General features: G+C 38.4%; 1 protein-coding gene across 1 annotated transcript in view; it reads left to right on the forward strand.

Moving 5' to 3' along the window:
- PRKCE (protein kinase C, epsilon) overlaps positions 1-12,824 on the forward strand; it is a 296,007-nt gene that overhangs the window by 234,216 nt on the left and 48,967 nt on the right. The window contains exon 11 of the mRNA XM_010296719.1: positions 10,140-10,294. Within this exon, the coding sequence (XP_010295021.1) occupies positions 10,140-10,294 (155 nt within the window). The remainder of the gene's footprint in view (positions 1-10,139; positions 10,295-12,824) is intronic.

A 12,824-nucleotide genomic window follows, 5' to 3' on the forward strand; every position in this document is an offset into this window, starting at 1 on the left:
CCATTTTAGTTCAGTATGCCTGGTCCTGATATGTGTGACTGGAAATCACATCTCAACAGACTTCTTTGCCTGGGCAGCTTTTGTACAATAACTCATTGGAAAAGACATTGTAGTTTCCTTCTGAATCACAACTGATGGTTTCATAGATCACAGGAGACAACTTTTGCCTTTCAGTTAGTTGATTGCATCCCTAGAAACAAAAAGCACTGTTGCATTATCATGAATGTGATATAAAGACTTGCCCACTCAGCTAATTACTTCTGGTAGTTTCTTTCAGCAATAATGGATGATTTCTCAGAAAATGGTTGCCAGATGAGTATTTTGTCCCATCATTTTCATTATCTTCCCTAACTGGGTTCCTTTTACTTCTGATACCACTGCTGCTGGACCAACTGGCTGCATTCCCCTCAGTGTTCTCTATTTAGTTGTGCAGCATCTGATGTTTTTCCTTGCATGCTCAAAAACATAAACTAGATGCCCAGACAGCATAAGAAAACAGGAAATTTAAAGACAAGGGTTCCAGAACCAGCCTAGAGGCTGAGGAGACACCTAGGACATGTGCCATCTCCGTCTAAGCTCCTTGGTAGAATATAAACAGGTTAAAAGTTGTTCTTAGGAGTTCTGAAGTACCTTCAAAAACTATATAGTTAGCTCTAACTGGAAGGCAGTGTTTATATTTTCCCTGTAAGAATGAGAACAAAGGAATATTAATAGCTGCCTGCACATTGTAACATTTTCTGCATAATGACATTTTGCAGGCTTGATATAATTTTCTGCCATGTGCATCAGGCCATTAAATGAGAGGTCTTTAAAATTATCTCACCAGAACAGTTCTTTTTTCCAAACAACACCAAAAGAAGATGACATCAAAGAATTTCATAGAAGGCACTTTTCACAGCTTATCTGTCATCAAATGAAGGTATTACGGAAATGGCCTGAGAAGCTTTTCCTACTTGATACCCCTTTTGAAGTGACTAGAACTACAAAACGCTCCATTTCTGCAGAGGATTCCAGTTGTGTTTCTCCCTTGTATGAGAGGAAGAGCACAAAGAGTGTATTACACCAGCTGGCACAGTCCTGGGGTCCCTGCTCTCGGGGCTTGCTTGGGCTTTCAGGGAGCAGGCAGGGATCAGGGTTGCCACCCCAGGGAGCAGCAGTCCTTCGCTGAGCTCATCGTGGAGCTCATTGCTACCAACGCTGCATCTCGCAGCAGAGACCAAAGACTTGCATCAACTCCCAGAAGAAATCCTGTGACAGCAGAACACATATCACTCCATTATCATAATTCGGGGCTAAAGATTTTCCCAAAGTTAGAAGTCTTTTTGTTTCAGTTTATTTCTAAGGTTAGATGGTAGGGGATTAAGCTGATGAAATGGCAATGCGTATAATTTGTTCTGCATCTTCATTGCATGCCCTCGGCTAACAAATTCCACATATTACAGCATTAAAAATTTAATCCTGACCTAAATCCCATCTGAGCTAAAGAGAGCCTCACCACTAAGCCCTGTAGATACTGTGTCAGAATATTAGATACTATATTACAGGTGTCACAGAAAACATTCATATACGCAGAAGGCATAATATCCTTTAATGACTGAGAACAATATCGTAATTCTTTTTTAAAATGGGAAGAAACTAAAAAGAAAAAGAAAATGTTTGCACTCACATGATAGTATTTTAGGGTGTTAATATGAAATCTTTCCCTATTCAAGAAACTCAAGTAGAGCTAGAATTTTGTCACCTTCTCAGTGAGTAAAATGACAGCTCTATGGAGAGCAGGCTGATAACTCTCCACCTGCTGTTTCCGTGCTACATTGAATTAGCCTAAACTTTATCTTTTTTAAAAACAGGGTTAATGAAATTTTGAACCTTATTTTCTTTTTATTTGCCCTAGTATGAGCCTGATATACCAACTAATCCAATGCATAGTAAATTCAATCCAGTTAGTAATCTGACAGAATTCATTATCTGAAAAACGAGTAGGAAGACTGTATTCAAACATCAGGTATTTGTAAATTACACAGGAAAAAGCTCTGTGTAAGGGACGTAACCTTCCTCTGTTATTCTGATGTATATGATGGTTACTTGTAGATTCTAGGGTTTTAGATTTTATTCATATCCATACTTTATCTTATTCCAGAATTTATGGTACAGATGAAGACCTGTACATTTCAAAAGTGATGTTGAAGTCAGTGGATTTTGCTGGCCACAGTAATGTGGGATTAGATTGTTTGAATAATTGAAACAATAAACTAAACTTTTCTAGAAGTATTAGAGCTAAGGGGAATCTGTCTTTGGAAAAATCATTAAACAAGACTTCCTTCTTCTATGCCAGTCCAGGTAAAACCTAATCATCTCTTGAATCTCTTGACATTTTTTGAAAAGGGTAGGTGATGTCCATGATGTCCTGGCTAATGTTTCCTGCTTTGAATGCTAAATTGTCATTTCCATAGTTCTGTGACCTAATGCTGGCACTTCGTTAGCCCCCCCACCCCCAGCCAGCCAGTTTATCTCAATTTACATACACTAGCCATATTTTCTGTGTACTATGGGGTGCGTTAGGGGCATGAAAAAACATACTAAAAACCTCATTCTGTTGCAGTATCAATTGATATTCCACAGGGAGGCAACATAAATCTCCCATGACAAAAGCAACATACCAGGTCTGCTTTATGAAGATTAGTGATCTCAGACAAACTTCTTGCTTAAAAACCCTTTTCTAGTTACTCACATTATAGATGAGTGTCATGGTTTAACCCCAGCCAGTGGCTAAGGACCACGCAACTGCTCACTCACCACTATACAGCCAACACTGAAACCAGGACAATGAGTAAATGCTAAAACGCAGGTCTTTACAGTAATACAGTGTAAAGGTTTTGAGAAACTCTGTACTGATTCTGGAAAAGCACTGTCTGGAAACTAATTGTATTCGATTTGTAGCTTTTTCTGGCCCTTCACATGGTATGGTACGATACGATACGATATGGAAGAGAGGGCTTTTCTGAGAATTATTCCAGTGTCTCAAAGGAGGACCAGTTATTCTTGAAACCATTTTCAAGACTTCTTTTAAAAATGTTTTTTATCCGATTGGCTCTCAACTGACATAATGTCTAGGGTCTCTACAAACAGAATAGAAATATCTTGTGATAGTTTTTTAAAAATAATACAGTAAATACATAAAACAATAATCAGTTCTTAGCATAGGAAATAAAGGTGCAAAGCTCTGAAGTGTTTCTCTGAAGGTAGTATATAACTTGAAACACAGCTAGGAATTGGTATTTGGAGTAAGGTAAGCACAAGAAGTAATGCAAATGATTTGCAGCAACAAAGAGAGTTCCCAGTGGTATTTTATGTAAGTATTGAAATAGACTGCTAGTGGAGGTCAAGGAATGCTTATCAGTGGTGATTTTTAAGAGCTGATCAGATTAATTTCAGGAACTGATGCAATTTTCTGGCCTGCGAGGCAGAATATTGTCACGGAATACTATTCACTACTGGCTTCTGCGGCTGACAAGGGGACTGAGAAGGGAACAGAGCATTTCTGGCAGAGCGGGGGACCTCGCTGCAGTGGAGTGCAGACAAACCCACATGCCTTCCAGCAGCCCAGACTAGCAGAGACTTCTGCTTCCTAGGTCTCTCTGTGGGCCAAATGGAGTCCACTCAGCAGGGCAGTTCTGGCTCACAGCTAGATGGATGGCTCACGGTGCCTGGAGACTGCCTTGCAGCATTGAAAAGGTTAGTTCCCCTTGGCTTAGGTACAGCTGATCCTGCCTGTCAGCTGTGGGATAAGCTAGATGACCTTGCAAGACTGCTTCATCCAATTCTGTGTGGTTCTCTGACTGTCTTCAGTCTGTCTCTTTTAACTTTGAGGTTATTCTTTCTTTCAAGGGCAAAAAAATGGATTTGAAATTGAATATTGGGCAAAGCTGAGTAGAACTGAGCAGTAAGTCCCTAGCTCTAATAGTATTCACCAACTTGAGAGAAATTTGAAGTGTCTGGCTGACAAAAAAAAAATCCTTTAATGCAAAATCTGAATGTGTGCTTTTTTTTTTTAAGTGGAAGATTCACATAGCCTGTGTGAAATTTACGATAGCAGTCCCTATGTACAGAACATTTATTCCAAGAAATGTAGGATTCATAGAAATTGTTCCCTTCTTATTTGGAACTCCATGAAAGCACTAGTACAAAACAGGAAAAACAACACAATTAGGCCTGAGTATAAACACTGAAATCAGAGACAGATAACGTGCCACAGTGTCCTGTTGAAAATTGTTACTGTAAACTTCAAAAAGGAATCAAATGCACAGGAGAGAGATTTTTGTTGTTTTCTTTAGTGTTGTACCTCTTTTTTCTCTTGTTTTTATATTTGTCCCTTTTAATGCTGAGGTTGTGGAAGATGAATCTGCCATCCTGGTTAGTCTTCTGCTCAGGGTGTTGAAGGTTTGGGTATAGTTTTGTGTACAGTGTTCCTGTGCAATTTCCATCAGAAGCAGGAAATGTTTATTCAAGTTCTGAGGGGTGGGACAGTTGCTGTAGTTTTAGGTAATTTTAAACAAACTGTTTGAGCATCCTGTTTAAATAGAGTGAAGTAATCACAGTTTTGTACTAGTTGGAAAGGAATTCCGTGCATGCATGATATGAATAAAATATCATCTTACAGAACATACCAAGGTGATATATTTGTCTGACTTCTTGTGCAATAAGAGTTACATCTCTGACTTTTGTTTTGCAACAAGTTTAGTGGCTAAACATATTCCACTCTGTAATGGTACTCTGCTAGAATATGAACTATTTTGCTTGTAAGTTTACCTGTACTTAATACACATATTAGTTTCCTTAATATTTTCAGTAGCCTCTGGAGAAATTTAATTCAAATGCAGCTTTCTGAAATTGGGAGGACAGAAGTGTATTCACACAAAGAACTTAGTTTAGGGAACTAGTGAGAATCAGGAAGAATTTATTCACAGCCAATTGTATGAAAACATAAATGAAGGAAAAACTGGTAGTTGGAGTAGGCTGGTAAGATCTACCAGTTGTGAGTGTTACTTAAGGAATCCTTGTTTGATGCCTTTCCTGAACTCTCTTGGTTTTAAGTGTTGTAAGGGTAGAACTGGGAGACAAAAACCAGTAGTGAAAAGATTTGTTCTCAGGCTTGTAGCATGGATGCATATCTCAGATTTGAAACTGAGACACAACTTGCATGGTTTATTTTTGTTTTGTAATACTTCAGTAATGACACTGTGCTGAACAGCATATTGGGGCCCCCAGCTGGTAGGACTCATTAGAAAGGGGAAAAAAAAGTTCATATTCTTCAGATTGCAGTGATGATTCTACTTCATTTTATGTCCATCAATGGATTGTCTTTAAGCTGCAATCTAATGTTAATGAGATTTTTAATTGGAAAACAAACAAAGGACATACAGGTTAATGACTGATAACAATTTACAAAAAATCTTTCAAGGGCTACACAATAATTAGTGTAAACAATACATGAAAGTCTTTCCATGTCTAGCTTTCCTACAGGGTTTACACAGAAGCTTGTTCCTCAACAATGGTGTTATTGCACATCTAAACAACTAATAGACTGTATAGTGTCATCTGTTACATCAAAACTGATTGGCAAGATTATCTGGTCTTACTAGTAGGAAGGTCTTGGTCATTAATCACACCTCCACAAAAAGGAGCTGGATTGAGACTGTTATGTCCTGAGGCTTTATTACTGTTGATGTTTTTGGAAATCACTCCCCACCACCACCTTTTCCCAATTAAAAACATGTACGTTATTCCACAAAGAAACAAAAGGTAGAATCCAGTGGAATTCATAACATCTAAAAACAAATTAATATAGACTGGTGGGGAGTGCACATAATATATAGGCTTAACAAAAAGTATGAAAATAAAACTAAAATTCAGAGAATTATTTTGAAGAGGGGAAGGTTATGGTAATAATCAGTATAAAGAGTAAAGGATTAGTTAGAAAGATTTACTGTAGAGCAAAAGGATGGCTATTTTTAATCTCAAGGAGGATGAAAAATTAAATTGGGGCACAATTAAAGGAGTAGAATGATAGAGAAGATGAAATAAGATTTCTAGTTTAAGTGACAACTGTACTTCTCCAGATAGTGATAGGGACAGAGACTAGAAGAGAGGTTGCTTTTGGAGTCCAGTTTTGTCGTCACAAAGCATGCAAGAGACTATCTCAATTAAGAAAGTCAAGAGGTGAGTCTGGAATAGTAGAGATGTTAAGATAGGCAGTTATGCATTCCAGTATAGTATTTAAATTTATGGTCAGAAAATATTATGGAAGTACAGAGTGAAGTTGAACTTTTTTTGTCTTCTAGCCTGTTTATTTCATGTCCACATTGCTTTTAAAACCTCTGCTCTGTTTTTCTTTCCATTTATTATTTGAAGTATTCTCATTCAGCCATACCTTTTGAGACATTCAAGGAAAAGCAGGTATGATTAAGGGCTAAAATAAACTCTGTAAAAGAATCTAATTACTTCAGAAAACATATTGGCTTACTTCACAGTACTTTTTTGCTTTATAGATGCCAAGAGAGGATTCATCTATAATGCCTTTGTGATTTTGCCTTTTATTTCAGTTTATGTAATTAAAGAGTTCCCAGGACTGCTTTACATTTATTTTGTTGCATCAAAACCTACTTCTCAAATGTTATGAAAACAGAGTCCAAAAATAATGCAGTCCAAACTAGACCCATTCAGTTTTCTTTTGGAACACAATCAACGATAAAGTCATACCTTCTATCTCATTTTTAACTGAGTAAACACTGTGTAGTCTCTTAACATACAATTCTTTAGAGCATTCACTTTATCTTCTCCCATTTCAATATTTGAATATATCCTGGTGATACATGTAGAGAGACGCACATACTCAGGCATAATACAGTTATTTCACAATTACTGTTTGATGAAATCCTCTCTGCATTGAGGTCACGGAGGTCTCATTGGGTCACTCTGTGTGTGTACTTACATTATGACAGAAAGGAAATAGTCAGAGGGTTAGTAACCTATATTTTGATCATTAACTTTTGATGAAAGATAGGGAAAAAAGTTTAAGTAGCAGAAATCAAAACTGCGTATCTCTTGTTGTTGAGGTTATGGGAAGCGGGAGGAAAATGGACTTAACCAATCTCAGCTCATATCCATAAAATAGTCTCTTCTCTTCCATCCTCTTTTCATGTAAATTTGAGTCCCAGCTGATCATGTCATTGTCCGGACCGAAAATAGACAAGAGTGTGGGTTTAAGGAAGCAGCATTCATAGGGACTGCATATATTTCGTCAAAAAAGATGGTACCTTCTAATGTTGAAACTCTGGCCTGCTGTGCATGTGCATGTTGTGCATCTTATTGTTTACCCCATGTTAGGGGGTAAGAATTAATATTTTTCTTCTCTCAGAAACAAACCCTTTCCCAGACCCACTGTAAACAGAGAACAGAACTTTCAAACCAATTTTTTTTCTGTGAATTCTCATGAGGAAGCTGAAGTATGCACCCAGTAAAGCTGTAAAATAACTTGAAATATCAGCGTATAGCAAAAAACTGCAACAGCAGAGCAATTTCAATTACTGAGCTGTTAATTCTGGTTTCAGTAGATATACTTTTGAAGAGGTGGTCAACTAAGCTGCAGAATCTGCCAGAAATATCCCTTCAAATTGAGAATGGGATGTGCATGCACATCCAGACTGTTGACTTTGGAAAGGTTAAAATAACAATGTAAGAAGGTTCCATTTCAGCAAGTGTTAGAAGTTACTTTAGTTACTTTCGCCAAATGTTAGTCAGACACTCCCCAGCCTGCAGTCCAAATGGGTTTTGTACTTGAAACACTGAACTATATCCATGTGAGATAATCGAAGGCAGCACATTGCAAAGGGACAGGCATACCGAAACTGCTCTTCAGAGAGAGGCTGTAGTGCAGTGGTGAGGAGCCTAACAAAGGACAATGCCTGCATCTTCTTCTTATGGATGTTGTATCCTCTTATGCTACATTACAGTACCAATATAGCTATGGTTTTGACTGACTATCACAAAACTGACTGCATTTGGTGTTATCCTTAAGCTCTAGCTTCTGAAATGGTAAGACCAGCTGAGAGCTATCAGATTTTCTGCTAAAAGCAAAGGCTGTAATTCTCATCGGGTCCAGAGAGAAGTCAGAGACACAGCACAAGGACCCATATTTTTGCCTGAAACAAGCAAAGAGGAGGGTATTTAAAGCCTACAGTAATGTCAAGAGATCTGCACTATGTTTTTGAATGTTTCTGAGAATTGAGAGAGCACTCAGTCCTTTGTACTGAGAATTGCAAAAAGAACAAAGGCATGGCTCTGAAGCCGTGCTCTTTTGAGTCTATGATACAGTCAGAAGCTTTGATGCTATTCTTTAGTAGGTTTATGTTGGAAAATGTACCAAAGTTGTTAGCAGTGTTTTACCAAGAATGCCAGTTCACCTGGATCCTGAATTTGATCCAGTCTGGCAGTTTCTGTGTTCCCAAGACGCAGGGGGTAAGGCACAAGGTTTTTATTCTGCATCCTCTTTCTGTAATCAGCAAAACGTCAGCCAAACATTTCTAGCCTCCTCCAGGAAACATCCCTGATAAATATAACATGTAGGCACTTAATGAGCAGGATTAATATACACGCTTAAGTTTAAGGATATTTCTAAGTGCTATGCCTTGAATATGAGCTGTACAGTGGATGATTAAAGACAAATGGCAAATATTTATTAATTTCTGGACGCACATATGTAAACTATGTAATCTGCAGGCTTGGATTCGCTTGCGGGAGGTTAATTAACTTCCATCTTCTGTTGTTTTTGCTTGCCCAAAGCAATGTCACATCTTGTCTCCTTTTCTTCAACCCAGCACAGCAGACACCATGAGCTAGAGCCAAACTGCAATGTGACGTGAAATTTGGAGAGGGGCTTCCTTTGGTGAAGTCCCATGTTTACCCACCTGTATATCGTGGAGAACGAAATGTTTGTGTCACGTGAGCTAATGCAGAGCGAGGAGCATATGCTCAGATCCCTTCTCTGCAATACATGAGAATTACCTCCACCTCTGTCTAAACTCACGTGCATATAGATGTAGATATTTTACAGTAAGGAAATAAAGAATGTGAAGTAGGCTTACAAAGCAAGGGTGAATGGGCAAAGAGTTGATGACTTAGGGTTGTTAGTACAGCTTAGGGAAAACTGTGAAAATTTACAAGAAAATAGGATCTAAATTATATCAAGTGGATCTGTGTCATTTCTTTGCTTATGCCTTCATCTGCATTGGCAGTTTAGATCATAAATGGTTCAAGACACCAAGCACCCATTGAGTTACTGGTGTTCTCGGTTCTGACTATTTCATTGAGCGCTTAACTTTGGGGTTTTTTTCGGAAACACACCCAAATGGGGTGATTGCCTGAGAATCTCAGTTGCTGTTCTCAAATAAAGTTAATTTCTGTCAAACTTGAACTTTGAAGTGATAAGCATCAGAAAAGTAAAGTAAAGAAAGTAAAGTAAAGAAGTAAAAAGAACCTGATATGTATTTTAATAAGGTAATTATATTTCATTGTCTTATGAGAGTTTGAGGCAATTCAAAAAGTCATGTGTAAGTGTTTGAGATTGGCAGCACTGGTTTCTATAGCTTAACAATTCTAATTCGTTTTTACATAATTTGGGAAAGATGCTTTCCAGCCAAAGTAGCTGGTAAGAGATAAGAGAAGAAATAAGGAGCCTGAAATTTGCCCAGCAGCCTGTCAGTAGTTGGCAGAATTGACTTTATCTCTTCATTGTTACGGTTAAATTTCCAAAGAAACAGCATCATTTAAGTATCTCCGTTATTATATAAAATATATTATAATTCCATATGTATTTGTTGATGTGTGGAAATTTCTGTGTGCGTTGCTTATTACTACATTTTGATTCTATTCCCTTTTTCTCATTGCTCACTTTGAGAGTCTTGTCTCGTTTTCTTTAGGTTTGGAGGATTTTGGTTGTCAGCTTTTCCTTTTTCAGAATTGTAGCGTTTGTTTCTTTCATTTCTTGACGCAAATGCTGTAGTCGCCTAAAGTGTAGCTTCAAGCAGTCCATTGTGTGACTAAAAGAAATTAGCTAAATAGCACTGTTTAATTAATTTCAGGACCGCCTCTTTTTCGTCATGGAATATGTAAATGGAGGAGACCTAATGTTTCAAATCCAGCGCTCACGCAAATTTGACGAACCTCGATCCCGCTTTTATGCAGCAGAGGTCACATCAGCACTCATGTTTCTTCACCAACATGGCGTCATCTACAGGTACTTTTTTTGATAAAAAATAAAGTATTCTTGAGGCTTGGGGCTGTTTTTGGCTGAAATCCTCTGTCTCTTAGCAACCAAATTTAGATTAGTTGTTTGTTCCAATTTGCTTACATAGAACTTTTTTTGGCTGTTTATCATTGAGAATGTTAACATTTGAATAGCCGCTGCAGCAGTCGCCAGCTGTGTGTGCCAGTTTTGTATTATAGTCCAAATAAAGCGGTTTTGAAAAAGCTTGGCACAGTGTGACCCAGAGGTGACCCTTCTGCAGATCGGCGCAATCTCTTCACTTTCCTCTCTGTGCCATAGATTTCCTCTCGGTTTCTAACTCCTTGCCACTTCCTGAGTTTGTTTGTCCTAGTTGTCTCCACTCCGATACAATCAGGATGGTCGTTTGCAATGCTTTACTTATGCCCCTTCCTCTTGACTGTTTGGGTGAAGGCTTAGTCACCGGCAGGAAACGGCTCTTTGCAGACAGTTTTGATTTGCTTGCGAGTGCCCCGCATCCAGCTGAGCCTCCGCCCCCCCCAGTCTCTAACCGTCAACACCCATGCACACACACACACACAAATGCATATTGTTGCGCTGTGGTGAAGAATGCAATTAGGGACAGGCTTTTATTATTAAAAGTAAGAAATCACTTAGAGAATTTTCACTCTGATGTCAGTGTGTTTACTAAGTCCTTTATCTTGTCGTTTCACCCTTCCTCTCTCTTTTTATTTGTTTTTAGCAGTCTGTCATTGCTTGCGATAAATTCAGGCTTTCACAAACAGAGTATTTTACAGGTTTTGTGATACAGGTCTGTCCTCTCTACTAAAATGTCTGAGTTCTGCAGATCTAACTGAGTTCTGATATTCTCTTGATATTCTCACCCTCTTTCAGGTTACCAGTTTTGATTTGGGGTAGTCATCTCAGAGATAGGCAGTCTCAGATTTCTTGAGCAGAAACATCAAGATGAGGATGTGGAATTTGTCACATCCCTGGATTCATATTAAGGCTGCTCTCAAAAGTACTAGAAATGGAAAGAAGTGAGTTTTAAATGTTCAGTAACCAGGACTGAGTGGTAACTTCCATTGGAGTCCACTGGCTTTCCCACCAACTGCGATTCAAAGGGAAGCTTCTCAGAGAAGGAGTCCCCTTTCCAGAGCCATCACTAACAACAGGACATTGCATCTTCTGAGGAAAATAAATCTCTGTGAAAGTTATCTTTCAGTCAAAAATCCAGTTTTCTTTAGAAAACTTTTTTTGCTAGCTGCAGCTCTTCATCTCCATCTTTTACTAACACTGCTATGATGTTTGCATACTGGATTGGTCTTTCGGCCCTACAACTTTGCATAGATTTGTTTTAAGTGCTGAAGATCCAAGACATTCCTTACCTGTTCTGCCCATACCACGTTTCCTGTTCACTGGCTGCATTTATATCCAAAGCTAGTATTTGTACATTTAGATAGTAGAACATGGCAACTTCAGAATTTTTAAGTATCCGTCATAAGGGAAACAGACAAGATTGGTACTTTAGACAGTGAAGGATTTTGAGGATTTGTTCCCATAAAAGTCTTGAGCTAACTTCCTCTTTCTGAAAACTGGAGTTTGGACACTTTGTAATTAGCAGTCAGTTTAGTGATTTCTTTGAACCAGCAAGAAAGAATTGGTAAAACTACCTTTCCCCTTCTTTATATGGGCGTGCATTCATTCTCCCTTTTCCCTCCCTGCTCCCGTCCTTCGACACACATCCTCCTCTCTCTCTTCTCTTTCTTTTCTCCCTCTTTTCCCTTGTCTTACATGTAGCTTATATGTGTTGGCTCCTAGCTGCATTGAATTACTTCATGTGCCTGCGTTCTTTCTATGACTTTTTATTGTCAAAATGCTTTGATCCCAAGCGAAATGTCATTCTGATGAGACAATGCTGTGTAATTTAAGCTTTGCAAGATACTCTCAACTTCTGATTCAGAGGCTATGCTGACGTGTCTTTGGCAAGCTACAGTAAAACACTGAAATTGTAAATGGTGTGTTATATTGGGTGTATTGTCAGAAGAGGCAAAAGAAGAGAAATAACATGAAAGCAGAAACTAAAAAAAGCAACAGGAATAACACTATGAACAGATTTAGTTGTATTCTGCTTTGACACAGGCCTTTAGATCTGGACATAGTTATATCCATAAGAGTAACTCATTTTTCTAACCAGGGGATACTAGGAGCTTCCGTAATTCATAAAATGTATATCCTAGTTACTCTATAAAATACAAGTAGAAGGGAGAAGTTAGAGATTATCTTAAAAGAATTAATCGTAAGAAAATGTCACAGTTCATTCATAGTTTGCCAAGCCCTGGGAGAATGCATTTGTTGATGTCAAGCGTGTGTTAGAATAGTTGTCTTACACAGAACAGTTTCAGCCTGATTATTCCATACCTCACTACATCATTTATTACAATGTTAAAAATGCATTGGGATCAAGTCACCCCTTTACATCTCCAAAGCTCTTATTAGCTGGCAAACAAGGAAAAGGGGGGGGGGGGGGGGGGGGGGGGGG

The sequence above is a fragment of the Phaethon lepturus genome, unplaced genomic scaffold, assembly GCF_000687285.1.
Source record: "Phaethon lepturus isolate BGI_N335 unplaced genomic scaffold, ASM68728v1 scaffold5041, whole genome shotgun sequence".
NCBI classification, from domain to species: domain Eukaryota; kingdom Metazoa; phylum Chordata; class Aves; order Phaethontiformes; family Phaethontidae; genus Phaethon; species Phaethon lepturus.